Genomic DNA, 15,453 nt, shown 5'->3' with positions numbered 1-15,453 from the left:
ACATTAATCACCGGAGTTATCTCGACATTTTTATTGTATGAAAATTGCCAGAGCCCAACAATTGAGTCGCAGGTGCTTTTAAATCCATAAAATACTTCCAAACAGGCGCCCCCTGGAAGAGTCAGCACCCGGTGCGGTGGCACCGGTCGTACCGCCCTCGAGAGCCGGCCTCATTACACCACCCCCCACCACTCTATGGTTCAGCATCGCCCGTTCCCAGCTCACCCCTCTCGCCCCACTGCTCCCACGGAGGCTGCCCTCTCCTGAAGCGAGCTGAGAACCAAGAAACGAAACTCACGATACTGTTCAGTTTCGGTTTCTATCTCGGAAGCGATGTATTAAAGGGCGCTGCAGCCAGTCCTGGAGAGGAGAGGCTGGATGCAGGGACTGGCTGCAGGGCAGCAGCGCACCCGGGTACCAGAAGCAGGTGAGGAAGACGCCCGAGGCGACCCGCAGACTCCAGCACTCACTCACTCCCTCAGCCTGTTAGCAGTCACTCACTGGCAGAATTAATTGTGGAGACTCCAGGCAACGGCACCTTGTTTCTACCCAGCCAGGGTTTCAGAGGCATCAGCACCAGCCTCGCGCATGACTGACTCTGCCCCATCCCTACAAGCCTCTGACTAAGATGAATCTTTTACAGTCCTCGGCCTTTCAGAGCCATCAGTTCTCAAGTGACTGACACCTCAACACCCCTGCTTGCAACGCAGCACATCGTCCCTTCAGAGCATCTCACCCACTCGCCTCATCCATCAACCCTCCCCCTCGTCGTCCACTCCTCCCCCATCACTCCGGATATCCCCCCTCCCCCCCCACCCCATCCACATGCTTCCACTCGTCCCTCGCTCCCCTTCTACACCTTATTAATTATCAACCCTCGCTCTTCAACTGCACTCCTCACCTGTCACTCTTTAGACCTCTCCTTTCATCCCTCCATCTCCGCGTCTCAATCCACATCGTTCAACGTCACTCCTCATCCCTCACTTCACTCCTCATCCCTCACTTCGCTCCTCATCCCTCACTTCACTCTTCTCTCTCCTATCTTCACTCTTCCGTCCCCACTAGTACCCGTTGACTCCTCATCCCTCACTTCACCCCTCATCCCTCACTTCACTCCTCATCCCCCACTTCACTCCTCATCCCTCTCTTCACTCTTCTCTCTCCTATCTTCACTCCTCCGTCCCCACTAGTACCCGTTGACCCCTCATCCCCCACTTCACTCCTCATCCCTCTCTTCACTCTTCTCTCTCCTATCTTCACTCCTCCGTCCCCACTAGTACCCGTTGACTCCTCATCCCTCACTTCACCCCTCATCCCTCACTTCACTCCTCATCCCCCACTTCACTCCTCATCCCTCTCTTCACTCTTCTCTCTCCTATCTTCACTCCTCCGTCCCCACTAGTACCCGTTGACTCCTCATCCCCCACTTCACTCCTCATCCCCCTCTTCACTCTTCTCTCTCCTATCTTCACTCCTCCGTCCCCACTAGTACCCGTTGACTCCTCATCCCCCACTTCACTCCTCATCCCTCTCTTCACTCTTCTCTCTCCTATCTTCACTCCTCCGTCCCCACTAGTACCCGTTGACTCCTCATCCCTCACTTCACTCCTCATCCCTCACTTCACTCCTCATCCCCCACTTCACTCCTCATCCCTCTCTTCACTCTTCTCTCTCCTATCTTCACTCCTCCGTCCCCACTAGTACCCGTTGACTCCTCATCCCCCACTTCACTCCTCATCCCTCTCTTCACTCTTCTCTCTCCTATCTTCACTCCTCCGTCCCCACTAGTACCCGTTGACTCCTCATCCCCCACTTCACTCCTCATCCCTCTCTTCACTTTTCTCTCTCCTATCTTCACTCCTCCGTCCCCACTAGTACCCGTTGACTCCTCATCCCTCACTTCACTCCTCATCCCTCACTTCACTCTTCTCCCTCCTTGATCTTCACTCATCCGTCCCCACTAGCACCCGTTGATTCCTTATCCCTCGCTAATCACCCTTCACATCCACCCCTCACTCGTTGCCCCTCATCAGTTATTCCTTACCCCTCACCATTCTTAACCCCGCACTCCCTATTCCTAAACGCTCCCTCTTTATTCATCAACACTCTCTCCTCCTCCCTCATTCCTCGCGTCTCGCCCCTCAATTCTCACCCCCACTCTCCTTTCGCACTGATCTCACCTCGCACCCCTCTCCTCATAACTCATCTTGTTCCTCATTATTCATCCCTCAACCCTCATCCCTCTGTTCTCGGTCCTTTCTCTTTAAAGCTCACTCATCGACCCTCATCCCATTCCTTTCTCCTTCCCCTCACCCCTCAATATCTTACTCTTTGTTCCTCGTCTCCTATTCGCCATCCCTCAATCTTCATTCCCCACTCCTTGTTTCTCTCTCCTCACTCCTCTTCATTTCTCGTTGCTCGTACCTCACCTTCCACTGGTCACCCCTCACCCTCACTTTTCACCTCATTGCTCACCCTCATGCCCCCCTCCCTCTCTTTATTCTCCACGCCTCGTACCTAAACCCTAAGGCCTCAGTCCTTAACGCCACCTCTCATTCCTCAGCCTCCATCTCTTAGTGTTCACCCCTCACTATTCATCCATCATTCATCACTCGTCGCCCATCGCACTTTATCCCACAGTTCTCCTTGGCAAAGCCTTTCCTAAACCTCTCCCCTCAATCTTTGCTCCTCACGCTCCTCCCTCCCTCCCTCCCCTTCACTTCCAGAGCGATGAGGGGAGATTGGCCAATGAGAGCGAGGAGGGTGGGTGACCACAGGGTTGGTTAACAGCTCAGGGCACGAGACAACACGGGGATGTACCATGCTGTAGGGGAGGTGAACTGAGCAGAACGCTTCACGGGTGTCGCACAGAGAGTGTGTCCTTCTCGTAGACAGTTGTTGAGACGCAGAAGGTCACACCTGTACCGCACGTGAGCTCAGGGGAAGGGCCTAACCTAAGAGTAGTTGAGCACAGGGGACATTCTCAACTTCAGGACAGACCACCACAGCAGAGGGGGGTTACACATGTATGACACCTAAGCTCAAGGAAAGATCCCACTGGAGGAAGAGAAAAGACGGGGGGTTTTGGCAGCTCCGGGCCCACAATCAAGTTGTAATTATAACCAGTTTCCCTCTGTTTTTTTCAGCATCATCATGTCTCAGAGGCAACGGAAAAGGTGAGGAACAAACTACACTGCATGGGGTAGTGTGATGTGGGAGGTGAACAGAAGAATTCAGGAGACCTGGGCGGCAGGGAGGAGGTGTGGAAGACTTTAGAGATGGAAGAAGCAGTGTGGGATGGAAGAGAACATAGGGTGAGAGCTAAAATGGAGAGAGTGAGGGATCCATGGAAGGGAGCTGAAGGCAGGGGCAAGAAAGGGGAGAAGGAGGGAGATGGCGATGAAAGGAAGAAGGGACGCTATTATGAGATAAGATGATAGTGAGAAAAAATGAAGGGTGCGTTAAAGGTCGGAGAAAGGCAATTTAAGGTCACAGAAAACCAAAGTATTCTCAGAGCACAGTAGCCCCAGGAATATATCTTTCCTCATCTCATACTTTTCATCAAAGTTTTAACCCGTTCTTCAAGTGATGTTGGGGATTGTTCTTTCTTGGACCGCAAACGTCTCATTTAGTGACTGCCCAGCAGTCCTGAGGGAAGCCACTCTGGGAAAGACCTGGGGATAGAATATGGGACACTACAATCAGATGGCAGTCTGAGATAAACCACTGTAAGACCGCACCCAGATTAAACATAAGGACATGCATTTATAATCTGAAGGCAAGGGATGAAATGTGTTGGTCAAGGGGTTCGAAAGCTCTGATTGAAAAATGAAATGTAAAAAAATCTTTAAAAATAGGCACACATTGTCCAGTGTTAATCGATGGAGCTATCCAGGAACCTCTTAGAAGGAAGGCTCCGCGAGGTTAGAGGCGCTGTACCTTCTGACATGGCCGCTTTCTCAGCTTGAACCAGCTCTAGTGGGGGGAGCCATGAAGTAAAGGCCATTGGCTGCCTTGGGGTTCAGGGACGGGTGGTTCTAGTTGTCGGGGACCTGTTGCTTGGGCAGTCGGTGGTCCAGCTGTAAGTTACTGAACTTCTGGTTCGGTGAGGTGAAGTGTCGCGCGGTCCTACAGATCAAAGCTAAGTAAGGCCTGCCCAGGTGATGAAAAAGGCGGATGTGGGTCAATACGTCATTTGGGTGTGTCAATGTTGCTGGAAGACAACGAACATATCACGAAGAATTTTCACTGGCATACAACTGCAGTTAGTGGCAATTTTAGGATGTAATCAGTGCCACTGCCTATAAGACAGGTGTAACCATGCATGCACTTGCTCATTCATTCATTCATTCATTCATTCAACCATTCTTACAGAAGCTCTTCCAGTCACTTATTCAACCACTCATCAATGCACTGGCCCTTCCATTCATGCATGCACTCACCCTAATGATACATGTACTCAATCATTCACTCCTTCATGCATCCGTTCATTCTCATCTATCGAGCTCTTGCCTCAGTGTCACGTTCACCAAGTAACCCACCCACACTACCACACACGCACAATCCTCAATTAATTATGATGCACTTTCATGTATAAAACAGTGAGGCCTATGTACTTTACGAGTGCTTGTTTAAGAATGATAGCCAGGCATTGCTGGCATTCTTTCGAATCATATAATTGTGAACAAAATGGCATTTGGAGTTTGTTGTTTTGATGGCACCTTCTCTAAAAAAACAACAAATGGGAATCATGTTGTTTCATTATTTTTTTGAAAAAAAATCTGCACATTTTTGTGCAAAAATCCCTACATCAAAAAAGTTTTAATTTCTGAAAATGTTACTTTTTTTAAAATGTTCAACTACACGATCATGTAACGTGTTATCAGGTGCAGATCAAGGAATCCAGTTTAACTACTACTTTTGATTGCTCCTAGAAAACTCTGTGGTTGGTGCAACAATTCGATTCCTATTCCAGACCACCCCTAAGATCACATCCCAAACTTACACCACCTCCCATTTCCCACCTGCAGCCCTGCCAGGGCCCTCGATGCCCAGACCCTCTGTGTGCCCCTCCTCCTACCCCTCTCCACTGTAAACCCTGCCCGTCTCCCTCTTCTTTTCACGACCTACTGTAAACCCCTATTGTGCTACTTGTGCCACACTCTCGTGGCGCCTTATAAGTCACATACATGCATGTAGGAGGGGGGAGTTTGCGGCTTTTTACATTTTTGTATTCTCACCTGGAAATCATGGTAGAAACTCAACTTGGAGCTCCAATAGTGAGACTTAGAAGAAATACTATAACACAATGGCAGGTTCTTGACACAAAGTATGTATTTTCTCCTTCCCAGGACCAGGTTCTGTCAGAAGGCGCCTCCGTTCCTGACGTACCTGAAGAACATTCTCCGGAAATACCCTGACGGGGGGCAGATTTTAAAGGTAGCTGCTATTTTATTCCTAAATTTGCTCAGTAATAAATAGATGGAGGTAATTGTTTATTTGAGGCACTCACTGGTCTACAGAACCATTTGAGGGGTCTCTTGTGATTTTATAACCCAAGGAAGGGAAACTCGAGAGTTGTATTCTTATGATCCTTTATTTACATTTATATCACGGTATATATCTGTAAGTGCCCAGTAGGTAGCAACAGGCAAGCGCTGCAATCATATTTCTAAGCACATAAATTACTGTAGTGACTATTTTTAATCCAGGTCTGCAGATTTGGGACAGGTCCTCTCCTAGTCAGGAGTCTGAAGCGCACATGAAACTGGGGAACGAGGTTCGAGTCCGGCGTCCACTCAACATTCTGTGGTTCTGGGCATAATATATCATTTGATCTCTCAGTGTCTAAAAAAATCAAGCATTGGCAAAGCCAATACCTCGCACATATGTGAGAGCTGTTGGCTTTGACAATGTGATTTTGCCATGTTGAACACCAGTGTTGATGCTGTTCAGCTTGGCTAATAGTTAGTGGTGTGGAGTGGGGTAGATTGGGATAGATTGGAGTCGTGTAGATTGGGGTACATTGAGGTAGATTGTGGCAGAGTGGAGTGAGGTATATTGGGTAGAGCGGCATGGGTTAGATTTGGGTAGTGTGGTAGACTGGAGTGGGTATATTGGAGTGGGGTAGATTGGAGTGGAGTTAAGTGGAACAGAGTGGTGTGAGGTAGATTGGGGTACATTGGGATGGATTGGAGTAGACTGGGGTATATTGGAGTCTAGTGGGGTAGATTAGGGTAGATTAGAGTGGAGTGTGGGCGACAGGGGTAGATTGGAGTGGAGTGGGGTAGATTGGAGTGTGATAGATTGGGAAGATTGGAGTGAAGTGGGATGGATTGGACTGGAGTGGGGTAGATTGGAGCGCAGTAGATTAAAGTGAGGTAGAGTAAGGTAGAAGGGAGTGGAGTGGGGTAGATTGGGGTAGATTTGAGTGGATTGGGGTAGATTGGGGTAGGGTGGAATAGGTAGATTAAAGTGCGATAGTTTGGTGTGTGGTAGATTGAATTGGGGTAGACTGGGGTAAATTGGAGTGGGGTAGATTGAAGTGGAGTGGGGGATATATGGGTAGATTAGAGAAGGGTGGAGTGGATTTGAGTGAGGTAGAGCAACGTGGGGTGGATTGGGATTGAGTGGGGTAGATTGGAGTGGAGTAGGGTAGATTGGAGTGGAGTAGGGTAGATTGGAGTGGAGTGGAATGGAGAGGGTAGATGGGGTAGATTTGGGTATACTGAAGAGGGGTAGCGTTAGGTGGGGTAGATTAGGGTAGGGTGGAGTGGTGTGGTTTAGATTGGAGTGGATTGAGCTAGATTGTAGTGGAGTGGGGTAGATTGGGGAAAGTGGAGTCGGTGGGTGGGATGGAGTGGAGTGGGGTTGATTGAAGAGGAGTGGGATAGGTTGGAGTGGGTATATGGAGTGGAGTGCAGTAGATTGGGGTGGAGTAAGGTATATTTTAGTTGGGTAGGTTGGAGTGGATTGGGGTAGAGTACAGTGGAGTGGGGTGGATTGGGGTACAGTGGAGTGGGGTATATTGGAGAGGAGTGGGGTAGATTGTGGTAGAATGGAGTAGGGCAGATTGTGGTGGAGTGGGGTAGATTTGTGGAGAGGGGTAGCTTTGAGTGGAGTGTGGTAAATTGGGGGTAGAATGATGTAGAATGGAGTGGAGTGTGTATATTGGATTGGAGTGGGGCAGAGAGGAGTGGGGAAGATTGGAGTGGAGGTGGGTAGATTGTGGTAGAATGGAGTAGGGTAAATTGTGGTGGAGTGGGGTAGATGATGTGGAGAGGGGTAGATTGGAGTGGAGTGGGGTAAATTAGGGTATATTGGACTGGGCTAGATTTCAGTGGCAAGGAGGAGTAGGGTAGAATGGGGTAGAGTGGAGTGGGGTAAATTGGAGTAGAGTGGGGTAATTTGGAGCGAGTGGGTTAAATTGGAATGTGGTAGATTAGGTTAGATTGGAGTGGAGTGGGGTGGATTGTGGTGAAGTGTGGAATGGGGTGGATTGTGGTGAAGTGGAGTGGAGTGGGGTAGATTAAAGTGGAATGGGGTAGATTGGGGGAAGAATAGAGTGGGGTTCATTGGGGTAGAGTGGAGTGGGGTAGATTGGATAGAAGGGGGTTGATTAGGGTGGAGTGTGGTAGACTGCGGTAGATTGGATGGAAGTGGGGTAGATTGGGGTTGATGAGAGTGGAATGGGGTAGAGTGGGGTTGAGTGGGCTAGAGTGGAGGGGTGTAGACTGGAGTGGAGTGTGTAGATTGGGGTGGGGTTGAGTAGGGTAGATTAAAGTGGAGTGGGGTAGATTGGGTAGGGCTGAGTGGGATAGCTTGGAGTGGAGTGGAGTAGGTTGAGGTAGACTGAAGTCGGATAGATTGGAGTGGGGTACAGAGAGGTTGAGTGGAGTGGGGTAGGGAGTGAAGTGGGGTAGACTGGGGTATTTTGAAGTAAAGTGGGGTAGACTGGAGGGGAGTGAGGTAGACTGGAGGGGGTAGAGTGAGGTGGGGTAGGTTGCAGTGGGGTAGATTGGGGTGGGGTAGATTGGAATGGCATGGATTGGGGTATATTGGAGTGGGTAGATTCAAATAAAAAGTGGGGTAGATTGGATTGAAGTGGGGTGGGGTAGCTTAGCTGTCAGTGCAGAGGGATATATTAGAGTGAGTGGAGAGTGCAGTGGAGTGGGGTGGGGTAGATTGGAGTTGGACGGGATAGATTAGATTGGATAGGGGAGACTGGAGTGGGGTAAATTGGAGTTGGGTAGACTGGACTGTGGTAGATTGGGGTAGATTGGAGTAGGGTAGATTGGAGTAGGGTATGTGAAAAGTTAGCCTGGCATATGATGTCCACTATTCTAGTATGCACCTTGCACCAGTCTAAACGACCCTTATTGATGGTGGTTGTAAAGTCAACCTTATAGACAAGCTATCCTAGTGGTAGCATGGACCAGCAGTCCATAGGCTAAAACTTCTGAGAGCATGTGAAACAAGCTGTTTTACCAATTATAATCCCTTGAATACCAAATGAAAGGACACTACATAAGGTATATATCAAATATATATGTATTTATTTCTAACACAACCCCTCTGCACTCTTTATGAGGTCAGAGATCGAAGTACATCACAAGTTACTCAATTAGCATACGATAAGTTGCACAAATACAGTTATGCCCTAGGGGCCTCACAAACCATATACTAAGTAAGTGGTATAAGAACCACTACAGAAATAGTGAGTAGGCCTAGGGCCTAGGGAATTGCTGGGGCTACACTAAACAACCAAAGGTTAGGAAGTAGGAGACCCACGGGAGACAAGTGCATTGTCTAAACACAGTCGCGAGTTACAATTGACTTATAATGGAGAACGAAGAAGTTACAAAGTTACTGTTTAAGGACACTTCCGGATGGACTACGGTAAAACCCCTTTAAACTAGGACACTTCGAGAGTCAAGACCCACAGGAGCACAGGACTACTCGTGTTACCTCACCCAGGGAAGCCGGGTGCATAGGTGTCTTTTCATGTCGGGTTTCGTCGTCGTTTTCTATGGAGATCTGCAAAGAAGTGCTGCCGGCGACCAGAGGAAAAGTGTCCGGGTCGATCCAAGGGTGGATCGGTGAAGTGAAGAACCTGAAAGCAGAGGGGACAGAGTCTGGGTCACTAGCCAGTGACCAGGAAGGAACCAGGAAGGTACCGGCGATGTTGCGATGATCTCAGATGAAGAGGTGAAGCTTGTCTCTGCAGCCACGAGGACCAGGAGGTGTCGACGATGACCAGGAGCTGGATTCGAGCTGTCCCATGAAGGATCTAGTTGACTGCAGTGTCGGTATCCGGACTGGACCCAACAAGCCTTGGCAAACGCAATCCACACAGGAAGTAAAGATGGGCTTCGGGTCAGACCAGCAAGGTCTGAGGAGCTTCTCCTTTGCAGGGAAGCTGGAGCAAGCCTGAAGCAACCAGAAAAGCAGTTTGGTTTCAAAGGTTTTTCTTTAGGGGGCTCACTAGTCAGCGGGCTACCAACCGGGAAGATGCATTGAGCTAAAATGCAAGAGCAGGCACCACGAGGCACTCGTGGAGTGTGGAGGGCTGAGCTTCGGTGCAAATGGCGCTCGGGTCTGGGACTTCCCGTACCCCTATACACAACTGTGAGGGTATCTCGGTAGTCGAGCTGTTAGCAAAATGCAAGATGTCCAGTCCCACGTCTCTCGTGTCCGCCACGGGTCTCAGCTTTGCTGTGGATGTGGGTCGGAGTCAAAGAAGTCTGAGAGTCCAGTTCCTGTGTCGCTGAGTCTTCGGGTTCCGGCGGGAGCGTCGACAAAGCAGACCGGCAAGTTACTGGTGGTGCCTGTTTGCACAGGGTGGTAACTCCTTGACCACAAGGGAGATGTCTTCAGTCTTCTAGTCAAAATAGAGCGTCGAAGGTCCAAGAGTTCTGTATCAAAGTTTCTTTCCAGGATAATCTAAAGTCCTGGGGACACAGCTTTTATCTTTATACTGATTTTAGGGGCTGGATTATCTGCTAGGTCCCTCCTATGGGTGGTCCAGGTTCGCGTCAGAGCGGGGCTGGAGTGCCCCAGCAACTGGTTTGAACCGGGCTATGCATGGAGCACCTTGTGTGCCCCAGGCAGTGTTTCAAAAAGCATCTGCTGATGCAGCCCTCCCTGTCCGAAACACATCTGCCTGTCTGGGGAGGTTCTGGCATCTCCCTGGACAGGAAACCTATTGTCCAGGCCTCCCCTGCCGGAGTTTCGTCCAGCAGCAGAAGGTCAGACTTGTGTCTGTGGCAGCAGCATCCATTTTGTGATGCTGGGGCTCTGTTTAACTTTAACTGGGGAAAACAGGATTATACATTTATTTTCCCTCTAGAAGGGTGGAATGCTAGTATTCCAAAGTATTTGACACCTTACACAACATGTTTTGATAAAGGCAAACCAAAGTTAGCATTAACCGCGAGGATTATAATGTACTTAAGAGTATATGGTATGGCTATATCATAGAACAGCTATAAGGAGATGGTTCCGAAAGCTGCAGAGGGGCTCAGCTCATGCTAGGGCACCCTCTTACATAAAACCAAGCACTCTGCCTCCAGGATTGTTGAGGCCTACCATAGGAGTGACTTATAGGTACATATGTGTCTATATATATGGGTAGATATAGGTATACTATATCTAAGTAAGGGGTGAATACACCACCTTACCCAAGCTGAGTGATCAGCCTGTGGTGTCAGTTTGGATGGCCAGCCAGGGGTGGCATAATACATGCTGCAGCCCCTGGTAGGCCTTGGATGCACCTATGTCCTGGGTACCTATGGTACACTATGCAGGGGCTCACAAAGGTGACCCAATACCCAATCGGGCATGTACCTAAAGTACATGGTATCAATTTAGAGAGAGAACAGCGGGACTGTGGGTCTGATTAGCAGGCCCACAGCCAAACTAAAGTCGAAAAACCAGAAAATCACAGCAAAAAGTGGGGGTGACCATAGGAAGCTGACCCTACTCTCCTACCCCCCCCCCCCCCAAATGTAGGGACATTAAACTAACCTTGACCAGTTGAGTCTTCATGTTCTAAGTGGAAATATCTGGAGAGTCCATCTGCATTGGCATCATCAGTCCCAGTTCTATGTTCCACTGTAAAGTTCATCCCGATTAGGGAAATGGACAACCTAAGCACTTTGGGATTGTCACCCTTCATCTGATTTAGCCACAAGAGGGGCTGATGGTCTGTCTGAATCTTGCAGTGAGTACCAAACAAGTGGCCTCAGCTTCTTCAGGGCCCAACCCATAGCACAGGCCTCCCTCTCTCTAGAGGTCAACCTTCTGGTCTTGACCCTCTTTATTCAGTTGTGAAAGAACAGCACCTACACCCAATTCAGAAGCATCTGTTTGGATAATGAATTCCTTGGAGTAGTCTGGACTTTGCAGAATATGTTCAGTGCACATGGCCTGCTTCAGGTCATCAAATGCCTTTTGACAGCTTACTGTCCACTGAACTTTCTTTGGCATTTTCTTTGAAGTTAAGTCATTGAGAGACATCACAATGGAACCATAACTTTTGACAAACGTCCTGTAGTACCGAGTCTGGCCCAAGAAAGCTCTGACCTTTGTCTGGGTGGTCGGAGCAGTCCAGTCCTTTATGGTCTGGATCTTGCTCTCCAATGGTTGAACCTGACCTCCACCTACCAGGTGGACCAGGTATACAACCTTGCTCTGCCCTATCTGGCACTTGGTAGCCTTGATAGTTAGGCCTGCCTTTTGCAGGGCCTCCAAAACATTCTTTAGGTGGATCAGGTGATCTTCCCAAGTGGAGCTAAAGACAACAATATAATCAAGATAAGCTGCACAGTAGTCATCCAGACCTGAGAGGACTTGGGTCACCAACCTTTGGAATGTGGCAGGTGCATTCTTCAGACGAAAGGGCATTACCACAAATTGATAATGACCTCCTGGGGTTGAAAATGCTGTTTTGGCTTTTGCATCATCAGCAAGTCATCTGCCAGCAGCCAGCTGTCAAGTCAAATGTACTCAAAAACTTGGCAGAAGCCAATCTGTCAATGAGCTCATCTGCTCTTGGTATTGGGTAGGCATCTGTCCTAGTGACAGCATTGAGGCCTCTGTAATCCACGCAAAACCTCATCTCTCTCTTACCATCTTGGGTGTGAGGTTTAGGCACTAGGACTACAGGATTGGCCTAAGGGCTCTCTGAGGGCTCAATGACTCCCAGCTCCAACATCTTTTGGACCTCTGTCCTCATTCAGTCCCTGACATGATCAGGTTGCCTGTAAATCTTACTTTTGACAGGCAGACTGTCCCCAGTGTCCACTCCATGAGTGCACCAGGTAGTCTGACTTGGAGTCAGAGAAAACATATGTCTGTAGGACTGTAGCACTTGTCTGCAGTCCTGTTGCTGTTGGTCAGTGAGGCTGCCTGTCAAGGCAACACCATCAACTGAACCATCATCAGGGTTCTGAGAAATCAGGTCTGGGAGAGGGTCACTCTCCTGCTCCTGTCCCTAATCTGTAGCCATGAGCAAGCCCATGTCTGCAAAACAACAGTTGATGGACAGAATGCAGAACAATGTCATACATTCACCCCAGTACAGAGATCTGGGCATATATCCATCGTTTTTTTGCACTCCACACCCCCCCAGTTCAGACATAGCCATATGCAAATCAGCCTTGGCCCTGTGCCTCATGGGAATAGTCCAGTCCGAACTGCCAAGCCATGTCTTTCCTGGACCGGAATGAAGCATCCTACGACCGTTTTCTGGCTATCAGCCGTCTTCAGCTAGGATAGCCTGACTCCAGTGGTGTGGAGAGCATGGGACTCACGTCTGAGCATACCCATCCCACTCTGGGTGACAAAATGCAAAACAACAGTTGATGGACAGAATGCAGAACAATGTCATACATTCACCCCAGTACAGAGATCTGGGCCTAAATCCATCGTTTTTTTGCACTCCACACCACCCCAGTTCAGTCATGGCCATATGCAAATCAGCCTTGACCCTGTGCCTCATGGGAACAGTCCATCCGGAACTGCCAAGCCATGTCTTTCCTGGACCGGAATCAAGCATTCTAGGACCGGTTTCTGGCTATCAGCCGTCTTCAGCCAGGATAGCTTGACTCCAGTGGTGTGGAGAGCATGGGACTCACGTCTGAGCATACCCATCCCACTCTGGGTGACAAAATGCAAAACAACAGTTGATGGACAGAATGCAGAACAATGTCATACATTCACCCCAGTACAGAGATCTGGGCCTAAATCCATCGTTTTTTTGCACCCCACACCACCCCAGTTCAGTCATGGCCATATGCAAATCAGCCTTGACCCTGTGCCTCATGGGAAGAGTCCAGCCCGAACTGCCAAACCATGTCTTTCCTGGACCGGAATCAAGCATTCTAGGACCGGTTTCTGGCTATCAGCCGTCTTCAGCTAGGATAGCCTGACTCCAGTGGTGTGGAGAGCATGGGACTCACGTCTGAGCATACCCATCCCACTCGGGGTGACAAAATGCAAAACAACAGTTGATGGACAGAATGCAGAACAATGTCTGCCCTGTCAACATATGGTTTCAATCTGTTGACATGAAGCACCCTGTGGGGGCTCCTGGGAGTTCCAAGATCAACCAAATAGGTTACCTCTCTCTTCTGTTCAACAATAGTGTGGGGTCCAGACCATTTGTCTTGGAGTGCTGCTAGGGCCACTGGCCCCAACACCCACACTTTCTGCTCTGGCTGGTAAACAGCCAGCACAGCCTTTTGGCCATGAAAGGCTTTTTGGAGTTCCTAGCTAGCCTCAAGGTTTTTGGATGCCTTTTTCATATACTCAGCCATCCTGGAGCGGAGACCAAGTACATAATCCACAATGTCTTGTTTTGGAGCTTTGAGAGGTAACTCCCATCCTTCCTTCACCAGACAAAGGTGTCCTCTTACAGGGTGTCCAAACAGAAGTTCAAAAGGACTGTAGCCAACCCCCTTCTGTGGGACCTCTCTGTAAGCAAACAAAAGGCAGGGCAGTAGGATGTCCCATCTTCGCCTAAGCTTTTCAGGTAAACCCTTAATCATGCCCTTTAAGGTCTTGTTGAATCTTTCGACCAGACCATTGCACTGTGGATGTTAGGGTGTGGTGAACTTGTAGTTCACGCCACACTCTTTCCACATAGCAGTCAAATATCCAGACATAAAGTTTGCACCTCTGTCTGAGACAACCTTCTTCGGAAAACCCACTCTTGAGAAAACTCCCAGGAGGGCTCTTGCCACAACAGGTACTGTTGTGGTCCTTCGGGGAATAGCTTCTGGGTATCTGGTGGCATGATCCACTACCAACAGAATAAGCCTGTGCCCAGAGGCTGTTTGGGGATCCATTGGTCCAACAATGTCAATCCCTACTCTTTCAAAGGGAACCCCCACCACAGGTAGTGGTATTAGGGGGTGCCTTTGTGGTGCCACCTGATTTTCCACTGGCTTGGCAAGTGACACAGGAGCGACAAAACTCCTTGGTGTCTTCTGACATGTGGGGCCAGTGAAAGTGAGGGATAAGCCTGTCCCAAGTCTTGTTCTGGCCAAGATGTCCTGCAAGGGGAATATCATGGGCTTAGGTAAGAAGGAAGCCCCTGAATGCCAAAGTATGACCAACCCCCTGGAAGCACCAGGCTTGGGGTCTCTAGCCTCTGAATACAGGAGCCCTTCATCCCAATACACTCTATGGGTTCCATTAGCCTTCCCAGCAGCCTCAGCAGCAGCTTGCTGTCTGAGGGGTTTAAGAGAAGGGCAGTCCAACTGCGCCTGCCTCAGATCTGCCCTTGAAGTTCCCCCTGTCCCAAGAAACTCAACCTGATCAGGCTCAAGCTCTTCGAGGACAGTTCCTTCTTGGGTCTCACAATCAGCTTCCTTGGAAGGCTGATCCTCATTCTGAGGCAAAGGGGAAGGCACTGCCTTAACCCTACTGCTTCTCCTCCTGGTAGGCAATTGGTCCACTATTTCAGCATCCAGGGCCTGTTCAGTGTTGCACTTTTTTGGCCTGTGACCTGGTCACAGCAAGGACATGTGCTGATATACCCAACATCTCTGCATGAGTCCTATACTCCACTTCAGACCAGACTGAAAATTCTAGGTCAATGCCAAGCAAACATTCTACAGGGAGGTCTGAACTAACAACAACTCATTTGAGGCCAGTTATCCCTCCCTAGGAGAAATTAACAATTGCCATACTATGGGTGGTAGTGACATTGCTTGCATTGGTCACTAGGTAATTGTCACCTATTATTATCTGTCCAGGGTCCACAAAGTTGGGTGTGACCATTGTGACACTGGCACATGCGTCCCTGTAGGCCTGAGCCACTTTGTTATTAATTAAAGGAGTCTGTCCGTTCTTGCCCAAGTTACTGGGGCTCACAGTAGAGGACATAGCCATGTCCACATCACAGATAAGAACAGCTTGAGTTGGTATTCTGACTAGGCCAGAATCCAC

General features: G+C 49.2%; 1 protein-coding gene across 1 annotated transcript in view; it reads left to right on the top strand.

Annotated features, from left to right (window-relative positions):
- The first annotated feature begins 341 nt into the window (after positions 1-341).
- LOC147701800 (sacsin-like) overlaps positions 342-15,453 on the top strand; it is a 183,996-nt gene continuing 168,884 nt past the window's right edge. The window contains exons 1-3 of the mRNA XM_086930426.1: positions 342-427; positions 3,147-3,176; positions 5,352-5,439. Of these exons, the coding sequence (XP_086786552.1) occupies positions 3,154-3,176; positions 5,352-5,439 (111 nt within the window). The 5' untranslated portion in view covers positions 342-427; positions 3,147-3,153. The remainder of the gene's footprint in view (positions 428-3,146; positions 3,177-5,351; positions 5,440-15,453) is intronic.

Source organism: Lissotriton vulgaris, chromosome 7 (assembly GCF_964263255.1).
Source record: "Lissotriton vulgaris chromosome 7, aLisVul1.2, whole genome shotgun sequence".
NCBI classification, from domain to species: Eukaryota; Metazoa; Chordata; class Amphibia; order Caudata; family Salamandridae; genus Lissotriton; species Lissotriton vulgaris.
This window is presented reverse-complemented; position numbering and strand designations above follow the sequence as displayed.